Below are 16,831 nucleotides of genomic sequence, written 5' to 3'. Positions count from 1 at the left end.
CTGGTCAGATGAGACAAAAGTAGAGCTTTTTGGGCAAAGGCATCAACATAGAGTTTACAGGAGAAAAAAAGAGGCATTCAAAGAAAAGAACATGGTCCCTACAGTCAAACATGGTGGAGGTTCCCTGATGTTTTGGGGTTGCTTTGCTGCCTCTGGCACTGGACTGCTTGACCGTGTGCATGGCATTATGAAGTCTGAAGACTACCAACAAATTTTGCAGCATAATGTAGGGCCCAGCGTGAGAAAGCTGGGTCTCCCTCAGAGGTCATGGGTCTTCCAGCAGGACAATGACCCAAAACACACTTCAAAAAGCACTAGAAAATGGTTTGAGAGAAAGCACTGGAGACTTCTAAGGTAGCCAGCAATGAGTCCAGACCTGAATCCCATAGAACACCTGTGGAGAGATCTAAAAATGGCAGTTTGGAGAAGGCACCCTTCAAATATCAGAGACCTGGAGCAGTTTGCCAAAGAAGAATGGTCTAAAATTCCAGCAAAGCATTGTAAGAAACTCACTGATGGTTACCGGTAGTGGTTGGTCGCAGTTATTTTGGCTAAAGGTTGTGCAACCAAGTATTAGGCTGAGGGTGCCAATACTTTTGTCTGGCCCATTTTTGGAGTTTTGTGTGAAATGATCAATGTTTTGCTTTTTGCTTCATTCTCTTTTGTGGTTTTTCATTTAAGACAAATTAAATGAAGATAATAATACCAAAGAATTTGTGTTTGCAATCATTTTCAGGAACAAACTGAGTATTATCTGACAGAATTGCAGGGGTGTGAATACTTTTGGCCGTGACTGTATTATCATGTTAATTGAATGTAATAAGTCATTCATAAGAAAACTTCCATTTAGTAGACAATGAGCGCAATCCAGTTACATAATGTAAAGTCTAAACACAGCTTAACTCAGACTGATTTTTCGCATCATTTTCTAAGGCGTAAAATAACATTAATATTTAGATGTCTTCAGAAGCATTTTTTTCACACATTTTTTACGGTTATTCTGAGTATCCTTTTTTTGCTTTTTTGTTGCTGAGGTCAGATGATCTTTTAAAGTTTATAGTGAAATATGAGAATGTCTGAGGCTACGGTGTTTTTCTAGCTTTAGTTCATAAAACACAATCTGTCAAATGTTGGTTGACCATCAGTGAAACACCTCACTTGAACATCATATAGTAATTGCAGTGCTAAAGACTAGTGACCGGGAATACACCACTATCAATCTTTTTGCAGCCATCTATTACTGTTCTGTACATCTATTGTCCTGCTGAATGTGTTTATAAACTACTTTTAGAAATGATGATATATTAATTCTAAAGGAATCATTCACACTGGGTTTTGTATTGCATGTAAGAACAAGCACCTTTTCCATTAAAATCTAAATAAAAACAGGAAAGAACAAAAGTATTTTTAATTCTACAGTTTACTGCTCAAGGCCTAATTATCGGCTAGCTCTGCAGTGCAACAGAGGTGGCCATGTTTCCTGGGCAAGAAGGGGCATATTCATCAGTTTTTAGTAGTGCCAGTCTAAATTAATCACACAGCAGCACGGCCTTGCAACCTCTGTGTCTTACAGATTGCAACAAGCGCTGCTCTGAAGCTGGTCAGACCCCTGGATCTGATTTAGTACCCCAATACTGCCTTTGCTTGTAGTATAGTAGAGTGCACAGTTTAAGGCAGTGGTTACAGCTGAGTCCAGGAGGGACTACTTAGACTCTTATAATTTTCAAGCTCTGTTCTGAAGAAACATTGGCAAAATCACCTTTCTCCCAAGTTGGATAAATGTCTCTTTGAACGTCATGAACTACCATTCTTCAGATTCATCATCTAATCTAAAGGTCTACGCACATATAGATCAAGAAAATGTTTCTGCTATTTTGAATGGGCCCCAGACCATTGGTTTCAAAGGCCTCCAAAGATTTCTCTGCTTTGCAAATTACAACCGTCAGTTGATTAAAAACTTTCAAAGGATCGCTACTCTTAGAATCCTAACTGAAAAGGGTGTTAACTCCGGGTATTGGTCAAACTCTGTTATTCATGCCTTCTAAGAAATTAAATTTCGTTTTTCTACTGCTCATGTCATGTCCATCCTGATGTTGAGTGCTCCAAATAATATAATGTACCCTCCATAATCCTCCATACAGTATAATGCGCCAACATATTTCTCCATACAGTATAATGCACAGCCCATAATCATCCATGTAGTATAATGCACTCCCCATACTACTCCGTACAGTATAATACACAGCTCATAGTCCAGCATGTAGTATAATGCACAGCCCAGTCTTACATGTAGTATAATAGCACAGCCCATCAAGGTATTTGTCCCCTATACTAGTATATGTCCCTTATCGAGGTATGTGTCCCCCATCCTGGTATATGACCCTCAGCCAGGTATATGGCCCTTATCCTGGCCCCCATCCTAGTATATGGCCCCATCTTGGTATATGGCCCCCATCCTGGTATGTGGCCCCCATCCTGGTATATGGCCCCCATGCTGATATATGTCCCCATAGTGGTATATGACTCCATTCTGGTACATGACTCCATCCTGGTATATGGCCTCATCTTGGTATATTACCCCATCAAGGTATTTGGCCCCATACTGGTATATGTTCCCATCCTTGTATATGGCCGTCATCCAGGTATATGGACCTAATTTTGGGCCCCATCCTGGTATATGTCCCCATCTTGGTATATGGCCCCATCCTGGTATATATCACCCATCCTGGTATATGGCCCTCATCCTGATTTATGGGCCCTCCATCCTGGTATATGTCCCTCATCCTGACATATGGGGCCCAATCCTGGTATATGGCCCCATTCTGGTATATGGCTCCCATCCTGGTATATGGCCCCCATCCTGGTATATGGCCCTGCTCTTGTTCAATAAACAGAAAAAAACAACAAATGCTCCTACGTACCTTCCCAGTGCTCCAACACCATGCGGCGCCCACTTCTGAAGCTGGCAACTAATTTTGGAGTGTGATAGTATTTATGCTCTTTCATAGAGCAATATTTATGAATTCCCATAATGATAATTAGGCGGATTTTCTTCCTTGGGCTACATTTGCTCACAACAATTTGGTTTCCGAGTCTCCGAAATCTCCGTTACTGTGCATGGCTGAGAACATCACCTGCCACTGTCAATTTCACCTAAAAGTCCAATTCCTGCTGTGATCAGTATCTCTCAAGACAATAATAACATCTAGACTGAGGTGCAATCTAATTTGGCTGCAGTTAAAGCAAAGAGTAGTACTGATGAACACTGTCAACTTGTTATCAGCTTTGCTCCCAGAGACAGTTTAGCTTTTCCCTAAAATGGTCAAAGACTTGTTGCAAAAGGTTGACTCCTCAGGTCATTGGACCATTCCAAATTGCTATGCAAATGAACTTGGTCACATTCTAAAGCTACCTCCTGCACTAAATATACCAAATGCTTCCATTCCCTGGTCATCAACAAATTCTCCTCTACAGTCAAAACATTTCCTACTTCTTCCTCTCACCCAGGATATGAAATCTACCAGATTCTGGACCGGTCCTTTACTCAATAGACAACAAGGTGTTTGGTCTCGAGGAGAGATGCTGAGTCCTCAAAAAGGACATCAAGTCCTCGCTGTTCTACGTGCCAATGTCCTAGGTTCGGGTGTCCAACTTGACCTGCAGCTCTGTATATCCACCTCACCAGGTGTGCCTAACAAGAGGGAAATTGACATACAGTACCTCAAACAAAACTCGCTTGAGAAGATTTATTGTCTAGAAAAAAATACATTAAAATATATTCATGAAGCCAATGCTCTACTTTAGAATGTGCCTTCCGAGTCATTTTTAATACAACTTACTCAGGGAATTAAAAGAGTTAATAACTATAGGAAGTGTAAATTATAAATTCCTAAATACCTTTAATTAGAACATCACAACTTGATTTGTTTTGGGAGACAATCACTATAGATCATCGGAACATTTTGTTACACTGACATCAGCCTGTCCTAATAAGTTAATAGGACAAAGAGTCTGTGAGCACATGCAGTAGGAGGCGACTCTCCTCTCTTTCATGTGTAGGAGCATGTGATGATAGTGGATAGCTGATGCAATAATGGAGATACCAGTGGTAATGAAGTAAGGAGAGGCTGCTCACACTGCTGTTCACTCTTTTTGCTCTGTACTGTAGGTACCAGGGAGACTGAAGTAAGAAGAGGTTGCTCACACTGCTGTTCACGCTTGTTGCTCTGTACAGTAGGTACCAGGGAGACTGAAGTAAGAAGAGGCTGCTCACAGTGCTGTTCACTCTTGTTGCTCTGTACAGTAGGTACCAGGGAAACTGAGGTAAGAAGAGGCTGCTCACACTGCTGTTCACGCTTGTTGCTCTGTACAGTAGGTTCCAGGGAGACTGAAGTAAGAAGAGGCTGCTCACAGTGCTGTTCACTCTTGTTGCTCTGTACAGTAGGTACCAGGGAAACTGAGGTAAGAAGAGGCTGCTCACACTGCTGTTCATGCTTGTTGTACTGTACTGTAGGTATTAGGGAGACTGAGGTAGAAGGCTGCTCACACTGCTGTTCACTCTTGTTGCACTGTACTGTAGGTACCAGCAGGGCCGGCGTCAGCACCCGACGCACCACGGCAAGTGCCGGGGCCCTGGCGAGACGGGGGGGCCATTTATGGTAGTGTAATTACATCCTAGACCCTGCTGTGTGTGACTGACTCAGACTCAGTCAATAAAATCCCTCATACCGGCGCCCAGCGGGCGGCGGCGCCTCAGCAGCAGACAGCACAGAGCTCCGACTGGGGTTTTGCTGGCGCCTGGCGCTGCGCAGCTGCCTGCAGTACTCACCAGTCACCTCCGCCGGCCCGTCACCATGGATATACAGCACAGAGAGTCACTTCCGGGTGACGCCGGGTCATCTGTCCTGTCACTTCCGGTCGCTGCTCTCGTCATCCTAAGAGCCGGCAAGAAGAGCTCCTTACACAGTCACAGCAAAAGATCTTCCTGCGTTCGTTTAGTTCCATTCCAAGTCCACCACAGCCACAGGTCCAGCAGCGGCAGCGCCAAGCAGAAGAGCAGCAGCCAGCAGCTGCAGTCAGGTGCACGGTCGGTGCACCCTCTCCCTGTGTCCACAACGAGGGCGACAGACGGCACCGAGTGAAGCAGTGAGTGACTCGTCTTCGATGACGGTCCCAACGCTGCGCATTGCGGGGGCGGGGAATGGGATGCAGCCTGCTGACTGCCTGCCTGGGCCTGCTGCGTGCATCCTGCCAAGCTGTATTGCTTCATTCAGAGTTTGTGAACCTTATCACGGGGCTGTGCTATACTACGTGAGCTGTGCTGTATACTACGTGGGCTGTGTTTCTGTGTTATATACTGCGCGGGCTGTGTTATATACTGCGTGGGCTGTTTCTTTGTTATATACTGCGCGGGCTGTGTTATATACTGCGTGGGCTGTGTTATATACTGCGCGGGCTGTTATATACTGTGCAGGCTGTGTTATATACTGCGCGGGCTGTGTTAAAGGGGGGGCCCAGTGAGACTCTTTCGCCCGGGGCCCTCAAAAACCTGGAGCCGGCCCTGGGTACCAGGGAGACTGAGGTAAGAGCAGGCTGCTCACTCTGCTGTTCACTCTTGATGCTCTTTACTGTAAGTACTAGGGAAACAGAGGTAAGAAGAGGATGCTCACACTGCTGTTCACTCTTGTTGCTCTGTACAGTAGGTACCAGGGAGACTGAGGTAAGAAGAGGCTGCTCACACTGCTGTTCATGCTTGCTGCACTTTACTGTAGGTACCAGGGAGACTGAGGTAAGAAGAGGCTGCTCACACTGCTGTTCACTCTTAATGTTCTTTACTGTAAGTACCAGGGAAACAGAGGTAAGAAAAGGATGCTCACACTGCTGTTCACTCTTGTTGCACTGTACTTTAGGTACCAGGGAAACTGAGGTAAGAAGAGGCTGCTCACACTGCTGTTCACTCTTGATGCTCTGTACTGTAAAAACCAGGTAAACAGAGGTAAGAAGAGGATGCTCACACTGCTGTTCACTCTTGTTGCACTGTACTATAGGTACCAGGGAGACTGAGGTAAGAAGAGGCCACTCACACTGCTGTTCACTCTTGATGCTCTGTACTGTAAGTACCAGGTAAACAGAGGTAAGAAGAGGATGCTCACACTGCTGTTCACTCTTGTTGCACTGTACTTTAGGTACCAGGGAGACTGAGGTAAGAAGAAGCTGCTCACACTGCTGTTCACTCTTGATGCTCTGTATTGTAAGTAAAAAGGAAACATAGGTAAAAAGAGGCTGCTCAAACTGCTGTTCACTCTTGTTGCTCTGTACTGTAGGTACTAGGGAAACTGAGGTAAGAAAAGGCAGCTCACACTGCTGTTCACGCTTGTTGCTCTATACTATAGGTACCAGGGAAACTGAGGTAAGAGGCTGCTCACACTGCTGTTCACTCTTGCTGCTCAAATGCTGTAGATACCAGGAGAGCTGAGGTAAGAAGAGTATGCTCACATTGCTGTCCATCCTGTCTTTTTGCTCTAAAACTGGAGACGCCAGGAATGTGGTGATAAGAAGAGGCTGATCACACTGCTGTCCCCCACCCTTTCTATAGGCTGCTCACATAGCTGTTCATCCTGTCTTTATGATCTAATTTTGAAGTCATTAGGGGTGTTGAGGTAAGAAGAAGCCCCTATTGCTGCCATTTTGGTGATCCTGTGAAGACCATGATTTTTTCTATATGGTAAAACACTGGAGTACACAGGGCTGTGGAGTCGGTAAGCCACAGTTGCGACTCCGACTCCTGGATTTTATCAGGTTCCGACTCCGACTCCTTCATAAATGGCCAATTCGTAACAATAAATTTACTGTTGTAAAATATTAACATCGTGCTTATTCAGTTTCTCACCATCATATAAGTAATCAGACCACTTAGAGCAAAAACTATATTTATTAGAATACAATTAGAATAAAGCAAATAACTTTTATAAACTTTTCTAAACTCTTGAAAGTAAATATGCAATAAACACTGTTATGCAGTTAATACGAAATCTATATATTTGTCCTCAGAAAAAGTATTGCCTCTGTCAGATCCTCCTTCATGGATGCCCTCAAATCTGATCTAATTATTTTGAGAGCAGAGAACAACCTCTCTACACTAACTTGGGTTGGTGGCAAAGCAGTAACCACTCGGGCAACATCTCTGACAATGTCAGGATACAGAGGAATCGCTTGTTGCACTGTTATTTTTGATGAACGGTCAAATTTCTCAATTTCTTTTAGTGCACATGAAAAATTCTGCTGAAATGTACTGGCTGTGTTCTTTGATGGGGATGACTCTTCTTCTATGCGGGAACGCTTTGCACGGTCCTTGTGATCCAAATATTTTTCGAAATTAAATTCTTCATCAGTTGATGAGGGTGAAGATGTGGCAGGACGACCAAATTCTTCTTGTTCCTCCTGACTGTTCTGAAACCCTTTCATCCTTACTGCTATTTCAAACAGAGCTTCTTTTCCTTTAGTTAGCTGTTGATCATCTAGAAGAATCCGATGCATTGGGTCTACATAAACAGCTGCCAAAAGAATGTTATTTTGTAATAGTAGCTCCTCTCTCCGTTTCATTGATGTAGCAATGCCACTTGCAATTAACCCTCCTCTTTGGGACAGGAGAAACATCAGGTTCTTCCACTCCTTTAAGAAAATACCTGGAGTTAAGTCCTCTGCTTGTAATTTTTTAGTCGCTGTAAATGGGTGCTCTAGCAATGTTTCCAGCTCAGTCACCTGATTCCACTGACTTTCATTTAGCGTCAGTTGAGGGTTAGCCATGTCTACAAGAAAGGTTTTCAGTTCAACCAAGTGCTGAATCATTAAGTAAGTACTGCCCCATCGTGTGGCTTGATCAATAATTGCCTTTTCCAGCACGGGTCTTCAAAATTGAGTCAACTTTAGGGGTTGTGGCAACAGTAGCCAATTTTCTCACCTTGCCAATCAGTGCAGCAGCATGTCCTTCTTGCAGACTGTCTCTTATAGCCAGCTGTAGCGTATGCACAACACAGCGCATGTGATGAATGAAAGAACGTATTGACACAGTTTCAACAAGATCATCTAAACTATCATGTTGCTGTTCATCTGAAGGCACTTCAGTTTGCTCCTCAGTTACAATACTGTGTTCCTTTATTTCAAACATTTCTTTGTCTGTGGACCCAGAATGTTCTTCTAGCTGCTGGTCACCATCATTACTCTCATTCATTAGCTTAATAGTACTTATCATATTTGAAGCATTGTCAGTTACGACAGAAAGAACTTGCTCTTTTTTAAGTTCATAGTCTTGCAGAACCTTTTCCACCAAGACTTGGAGAAATTCACTGGTGTGATGAGCTTTGGTGTCTTTTACTGCCAATGTCTTGGTAACTATTTCATTTTTGTCACAAACAAATCGGACATTGATGGCAAAATAGTTCACTCTGTGACGTGCACAGGCATCCATTTTAAGAAACAGAAAGAGTCCCTTGAGAGTTTTTTTAAGTTCTTCCTTTTGTTTAAAAGCTTCTTCAATTACTAATTTTCTAATACTTTCTCTCTCCAGAGAAACACCAAGCTTGCGGGCCATTTCCCCATTCAGACACATAAAACCTGGTCGTGAAAATAATGAAATAGGCACACTATCCTTTACAACAAGCTCTATGATCTGTTTTTTAAATGTATCTACTGTCATTGTCACAGTAACTTTGTCACTGACAAAATATCTTGCAACTGATGGCTGCAAAGTTCTCTGCTCCTTTGTTTGGCTGGAAGAGCTGGGCACTGGTTCATTGGTTTGGATGCAGTCTTTCTCATCCACTGCTTTCAGTACTTCTGGATGAAAGCGCTGTAAATGTCTCTTTAGATTAGAAGCTCTGGTAGGAGCATTTTTATCTTTGCCTGAATATGCACTGATCTTAGCTTCACAGCATTTGTTTTCATCTGGATCATTTGTCATACACTGACAGACAAAATGTTTTCTATCTTGAGTGATGGTGAAATGTTCAAATACAGCTGATTTAATGTGACGCTTCTTTGACATTCTCAGGTTTTTAATTCTGCATTCACAATCCAAATGACAATTGTTTTTCCTAAAAACAATTGTACAAAATTATTGCCAGGTCGTACAACTGATATAGTGGTCAGTAATACTGTTATTCCTCATGTACTCACAGTTAACTGATGCAAAGTTTGTTGAAAGGATAATACTTCTTACAGTCTTCCTCTTCTGAGTAGCAGCTGTGAGATGCTTGGAAGACGCACACCTAGTAAACATCTAGTCTAGAGGAGGAGCTTTACTACTAAGAATTTGCAACACATTTTCAGTTTCATACATTGTAAGTAGGGGGGTTGGGGCAGCATGAGGTTAACCAAGTATAAGATTAGATAAGGGCAGTGGAGAACAGTGACACACAAGAAGTAAGAAATGTCTCTATCTCCAGCAGAACCGCTTATCACCGTTGTTCATAGTTTGATAGAACATATATATTTGAGCAACATTTCTAAAATTCATATGAAAGTTCATTTATGAAATATTAATACATTTTTTTTTAAAGCTGGAGTCGGAGTCGGTACATTTCTACCGACTCCGACCAAAACTAACTCCGACTCCACGACTCCGACTCCACAGCCCTGGGAGTACCACAATATATAGTACAACACATCAGATGTTCACAAGTTCAAGTCTTTTAGTAGGTCTAAAAAGTACAGTAAAAAGTAATAATTAGTGATGAGCTCATTAGTGATGAGCGAATATACTCGTTACTCGAGATTTCTCGAGCATGCGCGGGGGTCCTTCGAGTATTTTTTAGTGCTCGGAGATTTCGTTTTTCTTGCCGCAGTTGAATGATTTACATCTGTTAGCCAGCGTAAGTACATGTGGGGGTTGCCTGGCTGCTAGGGATCGAGTAATGAGTATATTTGCTCATCACTAGTAATAATATTTAAAAAAAATAAGAACAACACATGCAGTCAGAAAATTATGTTTTCTTATCCATAAATAAAGTAAACATAAACATAAAAATTGAGCTATTTGGTATCTTTACATCTGTAAGTTTGATCAAAATATAAAATTGTTTAACCAGTAAGGTAGACGCCTCCTCCATAGAAAGTAATAAAGAACGATCACAAAAATGTACTGTCCCAACTAAAAAAAATCCTAGTTTACCACACAAAAATTAAGCACAAAAGCTACAGTATCAGAAACTAGCATCACCAACAATATATTTTGGACACACCTTCTCATTTAAAGATTTTTCTGTATTTTCATGACTATGAAAATTGTACATTCACACTGAAGGCATCAAAACTATGAATTAACACATGTGGAATTATATACTTAACAAAAAATTGTGAAACAACTGAAATTATGTCTTATATTCTAGGTTCTTCAAAGTAGCCACCTTTTGCTTTGATGACTGCTTTGCACTCATGGGACCGGAGTGCGTCAGCAGCGTCGGTAACCGCTTCGCTGGAAGGCGAGTATATAACTCTTTTTTATTTTTTTTAACAGGGATATGATGCCCTTTTTAACCTGTGTCATACGTGGATGGGCAATATACTACATAGCTGGGCAATATACTACATGGGCTGTGCAATATACTACGTGGCTCTGTGCTGTATACTACGTCACTGGGCAATATACTATGTGGCTCTGCTGTATACTACGTCACTGGGCAATATACTACGTCACTGGGCAATATAGTACGTGGCTGGGCAATATACTACTTCACTGGGCAATATACTACGTCACTAGGCAATATACTACGTGGCTGGGCAATATACTACGTGGCTGGGCAATATACTACGTGGCTGGGCAATATACTACGTGGACATGCATATTCTAGAATACCCGATGCGTTAGAATCGGGCAACCATCTAGTATATATAACTGGTAGTCTGTAGGGAAATATACAAAAAAGGTTGCACTCTATCGTGCCAAAGCATGTCTAATATGGAATACTTGAAATTTGAATAGCAAAATGGCTTTTGAACATTAGAAAATTATTTAAGAGACGCTTAGAACAGAATTTGATATAATCAAATAGTGTGTGCCCATCAACCGATGTCAAGGTGGTCTCATAAACTGATGGGTCCCTGACCTCCCTGTCCAAATGTGAACACTTACCAAAGGCCAATGTCTGTTCAATGTTCAAAAGCCATTTTGCTATTCAAATTTCAAGTATTCCATATTAGACATGCTTTGGCACGATAGAGTGCAACCTTTTTTGTATATTTATGTATGGAGGTAGCTGCTCCTGGTATGCACCTATTCACACTAGTCTGTAGGGAAAGTCAGACAGTCCTTCAGGGAAGCTGTTCCAGGGAGGAGCGAATTCCTGTCAGAGGACAGAGGAGAGGGTCCACGGAGCTGTGCATGCCCTATGAGCTGCAGCTCCCAGAGACACTTTGAAAGCAGAATTGTATTGCAGCGAGCGTGAAGGAAGGCAAAGCAAAGGATACCAGAAGGGGACCAGCCACGAACAGGCTGCCTCCTTCTGAAGCGCAGAACACCGGTAGCTGGAACACCAAGGACCTCTATACCTTACTTCAGAGACCGGCAGGACAGCTAATTGCACGTTACCTGTCCGCACCTACACCCAGGAGGCACGGTGGCACCCCTCAGAGGCCGGGGCATGCTAGAGTCCCTATAAACAGCCTCAAGCCACCAGTCATACGGGTTTTGTCCTATCCGACTACGGGGCACAGAGAGAGAGACACCACATCTGTGAGGACCTTATTTGAAGGTTATGCAGTAAGGGACTACACCACTACAGCGCAAGGGAAGGCTATTGATTTCCACCTGGACAAGGGGACTCTGGACTTGCCTCCAAACCGGCCGGACTCTGCCTGCCCTGTGATCTGGTGCCCTGGACTGTGGATGCTGAAGTCTTCAGTAAAGGTAAAGAGACTGCAACCTTGTGTCCTCGTTCTTCACTGTGCCATTCACCATCTACACACTGGGAAGCCCTGGGGATACACTTCACCTGTGGGAAGGTATACCATCTAGCTGCCATAACATCACCCCAGAGGACCCCTTAAAGCAGCGTCGGTCACCCTGACCAAATACCACAGGTGGCATCACGAACATAAACTTTATCCCTTAAAGACCTTTCCCTTTTACACGGACGTCCCAGGGCCACGGACCGGGTCAGCCACCGTGACATCCCCCTGTGAACACCACCCGGTACCGAGTACCCCTTGCCCTGACAAGGCGCTCCATCTGCACTTGGCAGGTTTTCCCGAATATTACATGAAGTGATTGGCCAATACTACAGCTCGTCCCGCAGAGAATTGGCCGCACAAGGACACGGCAATGAAAAAAATCTAAGAATATGTGCAGACGGTCAGTAATCGGCAGCACTTTGGACGCAGCACATGTCCACTGCTGGCTATTGAACGCAGGTGAAGCCTCTGTGATCACTGAACCGTGCGGATTCACCGCACCCTATACAGTGTACACGTGACAAGATAAATTGACATGCTGCGGTCTGGAGAGATGCACCGCATGTCCGTCTGTGCACACATAGGGGATTCTTGAGATCCCATCCACTAAGCTGTAACATCTGGACTCTGGGAAGTACGCAGCATCCAACCCGCAGCGTGTACTGACCGTGTGCACCTGACCTAAACAGTTATGGCGGAAAACATGCAACAGTCAAAACACAAAATTGGCTGCGACTTTAAGGGGTAACACATCCCTGTAATCACCGGCTTCTGCCGGGATCTCTTCTGAGGCGGCCGGTGCTGTGTAAGGAGCAGAGAGCGGGAGGTTCCCATCTCTGCACTTAGTATGTGACATGAACACACGGAGGTCGCTCCCGACTTGGCCGGACCCCCACTCTGCCGCCGGCTCGCGCACCCGTGGCCTCCGGCCATTGGTCACCGGCACCGTCTCCCCCTCCGCGACCTCCAGACTAAACCCAAACTTTCCTCTTTTCCCTCCGGTCCCTCACAAAAGACCGCAATCAACCAATGAGAGCGCCTCTGTCAGCACCCAATCAGAATGTTCCAAGGACAGACCAATCCGGGGGCGGCTCTCATGCAGCGGCAGGGGCTGGCGGTGCTGTCAGTGAGTGAGGCCAGTCAGTGCTGTGTGTGAGAGCGGAGCGGCGGCTGCTGCAGCTGGGATGTGAGAGCCGTTCCGGGTCTGAGCTCTGCGCTCTCCGGTCACCTCCACAGGGATGAGCTCCGGGATAATGCCGGGCGGACTGTGCCTCCTGCTCCTCCCCTGTAAGTACCAGCGCCGCTCTTCTCTGTAGTGGCGGCAACTTTTATATGTGCAGAGAAGAAACTTTCCCCATCAGATAACCGTGTACGGCTCCGGTCTCTGCTGCGATGTCATGGGAAAAACCAACTTAGTTTTCTTATGATGGTAGTGCTGCTTACTGATGCCAGCTCGGGTTGTCAAAGGTTGTGAGGTAGATGTTGTCGGCGGAGTGATGGCACTGGGGGGCTGTCGGCGGAGTGATGGCGGCATGGGGCTGTCGGCGGAGTGATTGCGGCATGGGGCTGTCGGCGGAGTGATGGCATTGGGGGCTGTCGGCGGAGTGATGGCATTGGGGGCTGTCGGCGGAGTGATGGCATTGGGGACTGTCGGCGGAGTGATGGCATTGGGGGGCTGTCGGCGGAGTGATGGCATTGGGGACTGTCGGCGGAGTGATGGCATTGGGGGGCTGTCGGCGGAGTGATGGCATTGGGGGACTGTCGGCGGAGTGATGGCATTGGGGGCTGTCGGCGGAGTGATGGCATTGGGGGGCTGTCGGCAGAGTGATGGCATTGGGGGGCTGTCGGCAGAGTGATGGCATTGGGGGGCTGTTGGCGGAGTGATGGCATTGGGGGCTGTTGGCGGAGTGATGGCATTGGGGGGCTGTTGGCGGAGTGATGGCATTGGGGGGCTGTTGGCGGAGTGATGGCATTGGGGGCTGTTGGCGGAGTGATGGCATTGGGGGGCTGTCGGCGGAGTGATGGCATTGGGGGGCTGTCGGCGGAGTGATGGTGGCGCGGGACTGTCGGCGGAGTGATGGCATTGGGAGCTGTTCGTGGAATGATGGCATTGGGGGGGCTGTCGGCGGAGTGATGGCATTGGGGGGGCTGTCGGCGGAGTGATGGCATTGGGGGGCTGTCGGCGGAGTGATGGCATTGGGGGGCTGTCGGAGGAATGATGGCATTGGGGAGTTGTCAGAGGAGTGATGACATTGGGGGCTGTTGGCAGAGTGATGGCAGCGAGGGCTTCGGTGGAGTAATGATGGCGGGGGCTGTCAGCTGTTTGATGTCGGTGAGGGCTGCTGGTGGAGTGATGGTGGCAGAGGCTGTCAGCTGAATGATGGCGGGGTGTTATCGGAGGGGTGATGGCAGCAACAATTGATATTGACCTCATACATAGTGACAGTCGCGGTTCGGCTGCAGTTGTTGGTGCTTGAGGTTGAATTTATTTGTGGGGTGACGGCTGATATCAGGTTTGTTCTTGCTGTCAGTCAGGTTGTCAGCAGGTGGGTGCAGTTGTTGGGTTCTGTGAGGTTGTCAGTCAGATTAAGGGTCCGCAGTTGAGGTTTTGGGCTATAGGTGAGGTTGTTGGCAGCAGACTGTGAGTCGGTGGGGTGAAGGGTGTTGAGTTGAAGTTGGTGGTTTCTGTGACACTTGAGCACAGTTAAAAAAATTGAGGCTGAAGTGATAACATTCCACAGCTCAAGGCTTTCGGTTTGCTTTGCTTTGTTAGTAAGTTTCTGCTTTTGAGTGACCGGTTGTCCCCTGTCCCCTCCGATGATGATCGCTCCCCTCCTTGAGTTGGTCGCATATGGACATGTTACTTGCAGAACAGATGTGAGGTCTGATGGGGAGATGCTCATGTCTGGTCCTGATGGCCACGTGCAGCATAGCTGTCTATGATGTGCATGATATGGTGGTGATTTCAGCTACGTTTCATCGCTCCAGAGTTGATTACTGTGAAGGTTCACCCCACTCCGCCCATCTCTGGCTGTGATATTACAAGGGATTCCGCACAACGCTATTGCTGCTTTTTTGCTTTAAATCGTAACCCTGTGACTATCTGTGTGAGTTTGAGGGACCCCCTTATTTTAGTGCAGTGTTAGTGGATGCTATACTGTATCCTTAAGAAATTACGTAGGATTCTCTTAGCCGCTAATGCAAAGACGTCTTGGTAAGAGTGCCCCAATCCTGACTCCGGTTAACCCCTGATGAGCCGGTCAGATTCCATCTCTGATCTTGTCTGTCCTGGAGATATGTGAGTCAGATGTTTCCGGCAGCCCCTCTGATCTCCCGCTTGTTTAGGTTTCACCTCTGGAGAAATAATCCTGGTCATGAATGAGAGATTTGGAAAATTCAAAGTTTTCGCTTTTTGTCAAAACAAATATGAGACTTTACCAAATATTTGGATTTTCGGTCACATTGGGGTAAATCTTTCCAAATATCCCAATATTGAGGATGTGCGGGCCTTCTGGAGTCCTGTGTCCGGGGTAGTGCTCCAATGATTGTCGGCACCAAATGCGAAGGATATGTAGCTTGTATATAGCAGTATTATTGGGGTGCAGATTTCGGCATTTCTATTCACCTGGTGAACATGTTCTAAATTCACTCATTCCCCAGTAAACAGAATACTCAAAATGGGTGAAACAATCCCATGATCTCAAATGTCCTATTGTATCGGATAAGGCCGGGGCCACACGGCTAGACAGGTCTGGTGGCCAATGATTGCTGGATGTCGCTGCCAGATACTGCAAGCGAGTGCACAATGTAATGCAAAAGGCTGGTCGTAAAAAGTCAGTACACCCCATTCACTTGCCTCTATGCTGCAAGGTAGCCGCAGCGTGCACAACCTGAGTCACAGCCAAAGTTGCCCTCTGGCTCCCGGCTATACATAGTACATACAGAGTGTGTCTTATATTTTGCAATCTGCATCTGTTCAGCAGCAGCGACTCCTGGTTCAGGGAGATTTCCCTTCGTCCTCTGTGTATGTATCGGTCACGTTCACATTTGGTTTCCCAGGTTCTGAGCAGCCTCTCTGTTACCGTTGGTTTGTTTCTTGTGTTTTCAGTGCTCTTTTGGCATAAAAGGGGGAATAACAGACGCTTCTTGGGACTTGTTCACACAGGCAGGAATTGTTCAGGATTTTCAGTTTTGGTTTTTGTGCAGATAATTTGCAGTATTTTACGGCAGTAGTGACGTAGATGAGAACATCCTGCACAAGATGTGGGCATTTTCTGTGCAGAAATTGACCCGCAGTGCAAGGTTTTATTCTGAAACCTTCTCATCAAGTTTAAAGTTAAAACCCTCAAAGTCTCTTTTTTTAAATTTATTTATATTTTTTGTTGGTCTGGCTGCTGTATTACCAAAATTCAGCAATCCAGAAAGATTTAAAAAAAAAAAAAAAAAAAAAAGTGAAAACATATAAAGACTACATGATGCTCGTCTCTGCTGCCAATTTCTTAAGTCCTATCAGAAGTTCCACGCCTTCTTTGGTGACATTTTATCACACGTGACCTCTGCAAGCAATCTGCAGTGGTCAGGATGCGATGAGACCTGCATCGAAATATTGCTGGGGCTTAAGAAAATGGCATCAGAGATGATTTTTTTTGTTTTGTTTTTTTTAACATTTTTCTGAAGCTTGCAGAAAAATTGACACAAATTCTTCTTAGACCTCGTTCACACGCTCAGTATTTGGTCAGTATTCACATCAGTATTTGTAGCCAAAACCAGGAGTGGAACAATCAGAGGGAAAGTATAATAGAAACACGTCACCACTTCTGGATTTATCACCCACTCCTGGTTTTGGCTAAAAATACGGATGTCAAAAACTGATCAAATACTGCTA

General features: G+C 45.3%; 1 protein-coding gene across 1 annotated transcript in view; it reads left to right on the top strand.

Annotated features, from left to right (window-relative positions):
- Positions 1–13,046: 13,046 nt before the first annotated feature.
- B3GLCT (beta 3-glucosyltransferase) overlaps positions 13,047–16,831 on the top strand; it is a 530,741-nt gene continuing 526,956 nt past the window's right edge. Inside the window, exon 1 of the mRNA XM_077298263.1 lies at positions 13,047–13,233. Within this exon, the coding sequence (XP_077154378.1) occupies positions 13,185–13,233 (49 nt within the window). The 5' untranslated portion in view covers positions 13,047–13,184. The remainder of the gene's footprint in view (positions 13,234–16,831) is intronic.

Source organism: Ranitomeya variabilis, chromosome 3, assembly GCF_051348905.1.
Source record: "Ranitomeya variabilis isolate aRanVar5 chromosome 3, aRanVar5.hap1, whole genome shotgun sequence".
In the NCBI taxonomy this organism is placed as follows: domain Eukaryota; kingdom Metazoa; phylum Chordata; class Amphibia; order Anura; family Dendrobatidae; genus Ranitomeya; species Ranitomeya variabilis.
The sequence above is the reverse complement of the archived record's forward strand: the minus strand, read 5'-3'. Positions and strand labels throughout refer to the sequence as shown.